At 57.3% G+C, this 11,771-nt stretch overlaps 1 protein-coding gene across 1 annotated transcript; it reads left to right on the top strand.

Annotated features, from left to right (window-relative positions):
• The first annotated feature begins 451 nt into the window (after positions 1-451).
• On the top strand, positions 452-2,184 carry LOC131403490 (forkhead box protein O6-like). The gene is given in 2 exon segments (XM_058537873.1): positions 452-871; positions 873-2,184. Coding segments are annotated over 2 exon segments (1,464 nt in total). The 3' UTR covers positions 1,917-2,184.
• Positions 2,185-11,771: the final 9,587 nt, after the last annotated feature.

Below are 11,771 nucleotides of genomic sequence, written 5' to 3'. Positions count from 1 at the left end.
ATTCTGCTTTCCCTGGCCAGGCCCTCCCAGCAAAGGGTTAACAGTCTTCTCTACCTGCAGTTGCATTTTAAAGACACGAAATTAAAGCAGGTAATTTATTCTCCCCACACACGAAAGAGCAATTAGTTCTAAACAGGGCTTAATCAGTCACCGAGAGATTGATTTCTGGAGCCCTGGGTTTTCGGGCTCCTGGCACCATGCCAGGCTGGGGAGGGAGGGGGGCAGACAAATGAGCCGCAGCGGCATGAGCCCTTACATAATCTGCCCGGGGGCCCTGGCAGGCTGGCCAGCTCCAGGCGGCGCTGGGCTGAGCTGGGGAGACAGGGTCCTGCTCCCCTGCTGCAGGCCCCTTAAGAGTCGCCCTCAGGTTCGCCCATGCTTCCCGGGAAAGGCCAGGCCCAAGGCTCGGGTCCCACCCTCTGGGCAGTGCCTGTGGGGAGCGGGGGAGAGGATGGGTGTTCGGGTTAGTCCGACCTGGGGACTTACACCTGTTCCCCCAACCCCATTGCCCCCTTCTCCCTTCTGGCTCTCTCCTTTCTCATCCTCTCACCTCCTTCTCTGTTTTCTCCCCCCTCCCCGTTCCCCACGGCCTCCTCACTTCCCACTCCCCCACCCATGTCCTTGTCTCCGGCCACAGAACTCCATCCGGCACAACCTGTCGCTGCACACCCGTTTCATCCGCGTGCAGAACGAGGGCACCGGCAAGAGCTCGTGGTGGATGCTGAACCCCGAGGGCAGAAAGACGGGCAAGACCCCGCGGCGCAGGGCCGCGTCCATGGACAACGGGGCCAAGTTCCTGTGCATCAAAGGCAAGGCAAGCAAGAAGCAGCAGCTGCAGGCACCTGAGCGAAGCCCCGACGACAGCCCCCCTGAGCGCACCAGCCCCGGGGCCCTTGCCTGCCGCGGCCAAGTGGGCCACCAGCCCGGCCTCACACGCCAGCGACGACTATGAGGCGTGGGCCGACTTCCGCGGTGGCGGGAGACCCCTGCTAGGGGAGGCGGCCGAATTGGAGGACGACGAGGCCCTGGAGGCCCTGGCGCCATCGTCGCCGCTCATGTACCCGAGCCCGGCGAGCGCGCTGTCGCCCGCGCTGGGTGCGCGCTGCCCGGGGGAGCTGCCCCGCCTGGCCGAGCTGGGAGGCCCGCTGGGTCTGCACGGCGGCGGCGGCGGCGCGGGGCTGCCCGAGGCCCTGCTGGACGGCGCGCAGGACGCGTACGGGCCGCGGGCCCGCGCCGGGACGCCCGCCTACTTCGGGGGCTGCAAGAGCGGTGCTTACGGCGGGGGCGGGGGCGGGGGCGGGGGCTTCGGGCCGCCGGCGTTGGGCGCGCTGCGCCGCCTGCCCATGCAGACCATCCAGGAGAACAAGCAGGCCAGCTTCGCGCCGGCCGCCGCGCCCTTCCGCCCCGGGGCGCTGTCCGCGCTGCTGCCGCCGCCGCCCGCGCCCAGGCCCGGCCCGGTGCTGGGAGCGCCCGGGGAGCTGGCGCTGGCGGGCGCGCCCGCCGCCTACCCGGGCAAGGGGGCGGCCCCATACGCGCCGCCTGTGCCCTCGCGCAGTGCCTTAGCCCACCCCATCAGCCTTATGACGCTGCCCGGCGAGGCGGGCGCCCCGGGCCTGGCGCCGCCGGGCCATGCGGCCGCCTTCGGGGCCCCGCCCGGCGGCCTCCTGCTGGACGCGCTGCCCGGGCCGTACGCGGCCGCCGCTGCCCGGCCGCTGGGTGCCGCGCCCGACCGCTTCCCGGCCGACCTGGACCTCGACATGTTCAGCGGGAGCCTCGAGTGCGACGTCGAGTCCATCGTCCTCAGCGACTTCATGGACAGCGACGAAATGGACTTCAACTTCGACTCGGCCCTGCCTCCGCCGCCGCCCGGCCTGGCCGGGGCCCCGCCCCCCAACCAGAGCTGGGTGCCGGGCTGAGGGCCGCTTCCCGCGCCCCGGGTGCCTGCCCCGCCCCAAGGGGCCTCTGTCTTCCCATCCTGATCCCCGGGACCCCACCCCCGATTCCAGCTCCGCGGGAGGATCCAGGAGGCAGCCCCAGCCCAGCTAGAGACATCCCTCAGAAGTTGACCGCTGAAGGAAGTGGTGGGGAGGGGCTGGGGCACCCCTCCACTGCTGCCCAAACTCCTGAGACCCACTCCTTCCCCCGGGGGCAGGAAGTCTGGGAGTGGAGGCCGAATTCCGGGCTGGGTGGAACGGCGAGGAGCGAGGTGGGCCGCGCTGGTCGGGGAAGCCAACCGGGAGATGGGGCAGGGGGCGTCTCCGAATCTTCAGTTTCATTTGTGGGGCCCTCGCCATGACGAATCGCCCACCCCAAACTGCGGTCTAGTTCTCAGTTGACACTTTCCTACTGGTCTTAGCCTCACCCACCCCAAGCCAGCAATCCCCTCCCGAAAATACACTCACACCTACCTGCTGTTCACCCTGAGCTGTCCTCTTTCAGCCCTAAACCACCCTCCCACCCATCCTTGCCGGCCCTAGCTTCTCCCCTCCTCCGTCGGAGTCAATCCCTCTTTCCAACCTCCCCATCACCCGCTAGTGCTGGTCTCAGTCTCTCCAGCGGGCCTCAGCTCCCATCCACCCCACAACCGACACCCCTTTCTCTGTGCCAGTGCTGGCTCCTCTCTCCCATATTTATAAGTGTCCGGTCGGGGCGGGCTGTGGGCGCGGCGTCCCTGGCGCATGTCGTAGGCAGTGTACCGTGGCCGTGCCGTCAGCGTGCGCGTGTGCGTGTGTGCCGTGTCGAGGCCGTGTAGAGTGCATTGTACAGCATATTTTCATGGATAAAATTGTTTTAAATATTTCCCGCGCCTTGGGCTAGCAGGGGGCGTAGCAGCAGAGGAGGAGAATTGGCAGGGATCATGGGGACGGAGTGTCCCTGTGCCTGAGCCCCTACTGTGGCTTTGCCTCTGAGTATGTGTCAGCATTCACTACGTCTGTCTGCTCAACACACATTGGTTAAGGGCCTAGTGAGTTCCGGACGCTGGAGATGTGCCTGTGTGGAGCTCTGCACCTGTTTCCGTGAACATGTGCATGCAGGAAGTTTCTGGTTTGGCGAAATTCTGTCCTGAATAAGCCTCAGAGATTGGAAGAGAAGGCACAGATATTTACTGAGAACCTGTTAGTGTCAGGTCATGTATTAGGCACGATTTTTGTTCCCGATATACAGATGAGAAAAAGGTCCGAGAGGGACAATGGCTTGGGAAGGCAAGGTGGGGTGGAAAGGAGGCCTTTGAAGGCACACAGACATCTACTTGAATCCGTTCCCGGCGGTTTACTGGCTGTGTGACCATGGGCAAGTTTTTAAGCTCTGTAGCCTTGCTTTCCTGGTCTAGACCACAGGATAGTAGCACTGATTGCATGGATTTCTTCTAAGGAGTAAAGGAGAAAAGGTATGTAATGTGCTCAGCAGTGGTCCCGCACTCATTCATTCATTCATCCACAGAAGATTTAGTGACCAACTGTTATGTGCCAGGTCTTATACCAAGCACTGGGGCTGCCACAGAGAACATCACAGGCACAGTCTCTCCCCTCAAGGAACTTCGAGGCTCGAGGGGGACGTGGATGAGTAAAGAGGCGATTGCAGGTCAGAGCTGGAATGAAGGGAGGAGCCAGAGGGCTGCTGTGGGAACGAATGACACGCTGCACCCATCCCAGGCTTGAGGAGTCAGGGAAGGTGCCTGGAGGGGGTGCTGTCTCAGCTGAGCCTTGAAGGATGAGTTGGCCTTGGGAAGGGGAGGGATTCAGACAGAGGGAACGGCATGGTCAGAGGCCCGGAATCAAGAGATCATATGGGTTCCAGAACCAAAGGCAGTTTAGTGTGATGGAAACTCAGAGATAGAAAGGTTACTGATGACAGGGAGGCAAATGGGCTGGAGGGAGCAACAGTGGGAGGGAGTCAGTGGCCAGGCCAGAGGTGCTGGTGGTGACTGAAACCAGGAGGGATATGGGAGGGCAGTGGGGCTGGAGCGGAAAGGAAGAGGTCACATATATTTTGGATGTGGGGTCATTGGGACTTTGTTGTGGATTGGACATGGGGGATGAGGGAGAAGGAAGAGTTGAGTGATACCTGGTTTCGAGTTGGTGACCTGGGCAGACAGAGCCCTTCCCTGAGATGGGGAACATCCCAGCAGGAGGAGCCCCGGGGAAGCTGGTGCGTTCAGCCTCAGACAGGCTCAATTTGAGTTGGGTACTACGGGAACCAGTGGGATGTGGGAGGGGTGTTCAGGAGCATGTATATTGTGTGAATGGCATTGGCCCTGGCATTGGCCGACATGGTAGCCTGGAGATGTCCCCCTGGGTAGTGAGGTCAGAAGCCCAGGAAGGTGTCTGGGCTGGAGAGGCTCAGAGAACCAAGGGCACAGAGGCTGTCATGGAGGTGTTGGGAGTGGCCTGGGGGTGGTGCAGAATGGGAAGAACAGGGGATCCAGGTCTGATTGCATGGATACCTTAGCACACCTTGGCACAGGAAGAGGAACCCACTGGTTGAGAGGGAGCCGCCGGACTGAGGAGAAGGAAAACCAGGACACTGTGAGCTCCTAGAATCTGTGCAAAGAGCATGGTCCTAGAAAGGAATGCCCAGTGCTCTTACCCGCAGAGCCTCACTTTCTTGTTCTGGGAGATGGGACAGTAGCACCTGTCTCAGATTTGTTTTGAAGAGCAAATAAGATTGGAATTATTCTCTGAGGTCACACAGCTGGCAGGGAGCAGAGCCGGGTTCCTGCCCGCACTGTGGACCTCCAATGCCCAGGCTCTCCTGCAGCCTCCAATGCCTCTGGGGAGGTGGCTGTGACCACAAGAGCAAACGAGCTCTGAGCCAGCAGGACATGTACAGGACTTAAAGGTGGAGGGCGAGACCTCACTGTGGGGTGTGGTAGCTGTCCCTGCCGGGTGGGGAGCACAGAGAGGCTGACAGATCCTCCCCTGGGACAGATGCCCCAGCCCCACCCCACAATCAGACTCCGGATGGTCCAGCTGGGTCTGGGCTCCATATGGGCTGCAAAGCTGCCCCCACCCTAGGCTGACCGAGGGTGGGCTGCTGGTGTGCATGTGCAGGTCTGTGTGTGTCCATGTAGCCCCATGTGCCTCTGCCTGTGTGGGCCTGTGTGTGTGTGTGTGAGTGTGCTGGGAGGGGGGCAGGCTGAGTGATGGTTGGAGCCTCCCTGTCTGAGTACGCACATGCCTGAGCGTGTGTGTGTGTGTGTGTGTGTGTCTATTGAGAATGACAGTGTATCCATCTCTGAGTAGGCTCACATGTGTGCCCGGGGCTGTGGAGTCCATGCTTGTGTGAGTTGTGTGTGCTGCATGCCTTCCTCTCTGGGTGTGTCTGCCTTTCTTGGCGCACACGTCTCTCCGGGTGCACCAGAGCTGGTGTTCCCCTGCCAGGAGTGTCTTCTGGGCTGCTCTGCGGAGGAAGAGGAGGGGAGCAGAGGGACACTCCCAACCCTGGGATGTGGCCAGGCTTATGAGCAGGGAGCAGTGAAACCACCTCAGAGTAACGACTGAGCTCTGCCCGGCTCAGGCCAGTGGTAATTCTAGAGAGAGCTTCTGTCCTGCTGAGCCCCATCGGGAGAAAGGGGGCAACACCCCTGCAGCTGGGGGTCTGCGACTGGCCCTTCCCCACCAGCCTTGAGCCCAGCAGACGAGCCCCCCTCCACGCCCACTCCCTGGGAGGCGTCTGACACATGATTTATTCGTAAAAAGCTATTATTTGTGCCAAAGAAGAACAGAGCTGCTGGCTTTTTAAGTGCTGATAATGCTCTCAGCCTCCTTGCCTCTCCTCCCCTCCCCTCTTCTCTCTCACCTCCTTGGGACTTCCCATTCTTTCTTCCTCTCCTTTCTTCCCACTTCCCCTCCTGTTCCCTCTCTCTATTCCTTTCTTGTTCTCCTCATACCTCCTCTTCGCCCATTTCTTCATGCTCCTCCCTTCTCACCCCACTCACCTCTCCACATCTGCTCTACAATTAGGGGAAGGAGGCAGGGTCGCAGGAGGCTCAGAACCAATTGTCCCAGATTGGGGAAGGCCTACACAGGCCTGGAGCCCGGTGTACCCCACCCCTCCCCTCGGCCTTCACCTCTTCAGGACTAGGGGAAGGTTGGGAGGAGGGGGAGCAGGCTGAGAGTGACGGGGGATGGGCTGGTTTCTGGAGGCTGTCATACCAGCTCCCCCTATGCTAAAGGCTGTGACTTTTGCCCCTCATTAATAGCACCAGCCCCCCAAATAAACATTCAGTCTAAAAAACGTGCACTTGCTAAGCAAATGCAGGTTCAAGGGAAACTCCTTGGCCCCCTTTATCCCTTAAGTGTGCCCCGATAGAGAAACTCTGGAGCTACTGTTATTCAGGTGATGCCGGAAGAGGCTGGCATCAAGGGAGGCTCTTGGGGCCCCATCGCAGAGCTCCCTCTCTTTCCAGACAGGAGGTAGGAGAATGAGTATCACAGATGTGAGCATGGACATGGACACATGCAAGGTTCTTAGAAGCAGACATCACAGATCCACATGTGTGTGCCCTCAAGCTCGCGCGTGCACACACACACACACACAGGCATGCACACAGCCACACACCTACGCACACAGATGGAGAGTCGTTCCTCCCTGAGCACCTGCAGCGGGGGCTGAAACTCTCCCCATTTGGATACAGGTTCGTTCATTCATTCATTCACTCATTCACTCCATAAACTTTACATGCCACCCCTCTGTGCCAGCCCTGGTGCTGGGTGCTGGGGTGGCAGAAATGAGCGTGATTGGGCCATAGGGAGGGACTGGAGCAGGGGGCTACTGCATGCCCTCCCCTGCAGCCTTGGGCTAGGGGTTTGGCGCCCAGCAGGCAAGGGGTTAAGTCATTTGGCATCCAGAGCTGGGGCCATTAGGCCTCCTAATTATGAAATTATCGAGGGCCTCAGGTGACTGCTAATTTCACACACACTGTTCCTCTCACGGCTAATGAACGCCCGCAGAACCCACGCCTTGTCTTTCCTGCTGAACGGTGACCTGCAGATAATGAGCTCAGGAAGGCAGACGGGCGGCCGGCTGGGTGGGTGGAGTGCCAGGCTGAGGAGGGGGCCGCTTGCCCTCCCGGCTCCCTTGCTGGCTGCCAGCCCCCAGCGAGGACTTCAGGGCCAGAGCCCAGCCCACAGTCTCTGCAGGACAGGCTAGGCCAGGGGCCCTTGGGAGCGGGGAGGGCATCAGGTCATATGACCCTGGAATGAGCTTGGGGGTGGGAGGAGAAATGAAATGCAAATGCTGGAGGAAGACCATTTCTGCTTGATTCTGGGGCCACGTAGGAGACATTTTTTAAGGGTGAGGGTGTAACGACAGCTTAAGGGGTGGGCATTGGCAGTGGGGGCACAGTCATACCCTGCGGCTGGCATTGGTGATGACTCTGGGGGATGATGGTACTGATGATAGTGGCAGTGTCAATTGGCAAGGTTGCAATGCTGCTGCTGGTTGTGATTTTTAAAGTTTTAATTCTTTTGAAATTAAAAAAGTAACATGAAAAATTACCCTGCAAAATAGGAAGGAAATAAAAGTAATGCATACTGGTTGCAGTCTTAGGTGGGGGCAGACCAGGAGCCCAGGTCTAGAGGTCATGTACCCCCAAATGGGGACGCAATGGACACTTCAGGCTGACCACCAGGTGGGCTTGAAGGCTCTAAGACCTGCCCATGGGGAGGACCCAGCCTCTGCCCCACGATTCACCAACCTGGTCAGTGCCACTTAAGTGGCAGTGTGGCGAATGAGGAGAGCAAGGGGGTGAGAGTCATGGTCTGGTGCCTGGGCCCTCTGTTCTAGCTTTTTCTGTCCTATGGCCTAGAGCAAGCTCCCTTCCCTCTCTGGGCCTCAGTTTCTCTGAGTAAAGGGGAGGGTTAGACTAAAGCTGTGTTCACAGAGGGGACAGGGCTGGGATCCTTAGAGGTTGTCCGTATTCAGCCTGGAGTCCCCATCAGGGACCCTCCCCCGAGGCAAGCACCCTAGGCCAGGGACAGGCGAGGAATCGCCTTTGCTCCAGCTTTGTGCATTTGTGCACGAGGTGCCAAGGTGAGCATTACTCCATCCTCAAGAGTAGAGGGGCGGCCTGGCTTCCCACAGCCTGGTTGTAGGCTGTGTCCTCTGTCAGCAAGTTCCTGCTCTGCCACCAACTGGCATCTACTTCTGCACCTCAGTTTCCCACCTGTCAAAGGGAGGTAATAAAAGTGTGAACTCACTTCAGATGCAACAAAGATCTCCGAGGTTGTAGCTGTTACTGTGTGACCCGGGCCTGACCAGTTCTCTCCCCAGGTGCCCACAGGTCTCTCCCAGGCAGCTAGCTCCATGTTGAGGGCGGGGAAAAGTGTCTGTGCTGTGGGTGTTCCCCGGGGGGAGGGAGGGGTTGGGAGGGTGGGAAGGGCCCGCCCCTGCACATAGGCACACACCCCTGCATCTTGCACATCCCTGCCAGCCCTTTGAATGTGCCATCCCATTGATCCACGCAACAATGTGAGGTAGATACTTTTATTATCTCCATTTTACAGATGAGAAAATTGATGATTAGAGAGGTTAAGTGATTATCCCAAAGTCACACAGCTAGAAAATGGCAGATCCAGACCTCAAAACCAAAGTCTATGGGCCCTTGACTATTATGCTACACCTTTCCTCCACGTGTCATACACAAATGCCCAGGGACATGCATGCCACATACACATACATCCCCAACCAGAGAGTTTCTCATCTCCACGTCCCACCTGCATGCACACAAACACACGTCTGCCCTCCCCTGCGCTTAGGCATACAAACCCCGGCACCCAGAGATGCACTCGGACGGGAACATGTACCTTATTAGTAGACTTGCGAAAATTCACATGTACGTGCCCGCCTGCAAGCAGATGTCCACACACAAACATGCAAGGCACACGAGAGCATGCATAAACACACGCGAGTTCACATTTGCACACAAACACACTCACCCAGGAAAGTGCGCGCACACAAATGCACACCCCCGGGTGCACAGATGGTAGTGTCACCCGTGCACATGCACTGACATGCAAACACATAGGTACACAAGAAATATCTTCAAAGGAGCATTTAGACACACATGTGCACATATGTGTGCCTGTGTAGATGCATGTCCTCCACATATGAAGCAAAGCACACGGGTACTCTCACAGGCACACACAGGCACGGGGTCACACGGGCCCAGGCACCCTGGTGCAGTTAGGTGAGCAACCTCTTGTACCGTAGGTGTGATGGATGGCCCCACGTCCTAAGTGACTATCAAAGTGTCGTGGTGTGCGAGGCACAAACACCAATTAGCTGGGCCTTTGAAAGCATCAGCTTGTTAGAGGGGAAGCAGAAGAGGCTGGAACTGGCAGAAAACACAGAGCTATTTAACTCTCGTGGGGTGGGGGTGTGTGTGCTGTGGAAAGTCCTTGGGACAGAGCTCCCTCCTCCACTCTGCACTTGTTAGTGGAGAAGGACCCTCACGAGGGGCCTTGGCAGGCGGCTTTGATGCTCCTTGAAAGCGGGGGTGGGGGGGCAGCCTCCTGCCAGCTCTGGGCTGGCACTGAGCGAGCGGGGGCTGCGCCAACTGGCGATCAATTTCATGCACATCGTAAACCTAAGTGCTTTCTGGAGAGTGGGGCAGATTGCACATAAACTCCCCCTTTTGTCCCTAGCACACGGGTGGGCGGGTGAGGCAGAGGCTCTCCCGGGTAGGCAGACCTCTGCCAGGCTGCAGGAGACCTGGATAACCTGGTCCCCAGTAGGAGGTATCCTTGGGGACATAGGGAGTTCTCTCAGGAGGGCTGGCACTTGTGGGGGCAGCCGGAGATGTGGACAGCCCTGAGGTCTGCCAGACTCTGCTCCCTAATGGCTGAATGGCTTCAGGCAATCAGCTTCTCTGACCCTTGGTTTCTTCATCTGTAAAATGGGTTGATGTAAGAATTAAGTGAGTTCCTGTCTGTGGCATGATGTGTCCCAGAGCTGAAGAACCTATGCGCATGAATGAGGTCACGTTTGCGTTTATTGGTATGCCTAAATGATTCAGGCTCTGAGTCCCCCCATGCTCACTGCAGGGCCTCAGGCCACCCCCCACAGTCTCCACTGTTTCTGGCAGGCTCCGGAGGTGGGGTCTCACAGGGGCCCACAGACCTGTCTTTCATTACTGCAGCCCACCCATCATTCTTCCAGCCTGGTCCTGACCCAACTCCCGTTTATGCACGCCTGCCACCTTTGAACATGTTTGACAGATCCTCCCCACCATTCCTCCCATCATGACATATCAATACCAGGCCAAAGAGTGGCCTCTGGGTGTTCTCCAAATCCCCTGTTGTTTGGATGCCACAGTGGTTCTGGGCTCTGCATCAAGGCCAGGGCAGCAGGGTGAAGACGGGGGATGAAAGGGGTAAAGGGTAGAAGGGACTGTGTTCCTGCTCAGCTCTGGGCCTTGTCATCTGGGCCCCAAGGAGCTGTGCTTGTGCTTATCATCTCTCAAACACTCTCATGAAATCAGTTTCTTCAGCTTCTGCCTTTGCCCTGACCCTGGAAGCTGAAATCTAAGCAGGGGCTCAGCTGGGGAGGGCTCCACACTGCCCTCATTCCAGGAACCCATACAGTGGAGGGGTTAAGAGCAGTTCTGAAGCCAAACTGCCCAGATTCAAATCCTGGCTTTGCTATTTACCAGACACATGATGTTGGGTAACTTATCTCTGCCTCAATTTCCTCATCTGTAAAATGGGGATGATGGTACCTACCTCATAGGGCTGTTGTTGTGAGAAATAAATAAGTGAATGTTAGTAAAGTGCTTGGAGTGTTACCTAGCACATAGCAGCATGATGTGAATGTTTCCTGATAGTATTATGACGATATTAATGTTATGATATTATAACCATTGTTCCTGTTTCTCCTGTGCCCTTTTCAGACTCTCCTCCGCAATTCTTACTCTTATAACAACAAAATCAGTCTCCATATTTATTAGTGGGTTCAAAACAGAACTGGGAGTGGGAGTACGACAGGGTTACTACAGTTCACAACTCCAAGGGTTGACTTCCACATTATAATGTTTGTCAGTGCCCCTCCCCCCTGGAATTGTTCAGAACCCAACCTGAGCAGCTGAATGTAGCTATCTCCTTTTCTCTCTGATGATGGAGCCCTGCTGTCTTAGTCTGCTCGGGCTGCTATAACAAAGCACCATAGACTGGGTGGCTTAAACCACAAACATTTATTTCTCACAGATCTGGAGGCTGAGAAGTCCAAGAACAAGGTGCCGGCAGATTTGGTTCCTGGTAAGAACCCTTCCTGGCTTGCAGACGGCTGCCTTCTCGCTGCTTCCTCCCACGGAAGAGAGAGAGAGTGCTCTGGTGTCTTCCTCTTCTCCTAAGGGTGCTATTACTACCATGGGAGCTCCACTCTTATGACCTCATCTAAACCTAGGCCCCCAAATGCCTCCACCTCCAAACACCATCACATTGGGGATTGGGGCTCCAACATGTGAATCTGGGGGCGCACAAACATTCAGTTCATAACACCTGCCCAGCCAAGGCATCTCATGGTCAGGCCCTCACAGTGAGCCTGGCATACAGTAGGCACTCAGGAACTAGGGGTGGACCTTTTGATAATTAATCCTCATCACCACCCTGGGAGGAGTAGATGGTTATCCTCAGACTAGAGATGGGGAAATTATACTCAGAGAGGGCTGTATTAGTCAGGAGAGGAGAGGCTATGCTGTGGTAACAAACAACCCCTAAATCTCAGTGGAGAAACACAACAAAAACTTATTGTTTGCTTATGCAAAGTCTCCT

Source organism: Diceros bicornis, unplaced genomic scaffold (assembly GCF_020826845.1).
Source record: "Diceros bicornis minor isolate mBicDic1 unplaced genomic scaffold, mDicBic1.mat.cur scaffold_681_ctg1, whole genome shotgun sequence".
Taxonomy (NCBI): domain Eukaryota; kingdom Metazoa; phylum Chordata; class Mammalia; order Perissodactyla; family Rhinocerotidae; genus Diceros; species Diceros bicornis.
The sequence above is the reverse complement of the archived record's forward strand: the minus strand, read 5'-3'. Positions and strand labels throughout refer to the sequence as shown.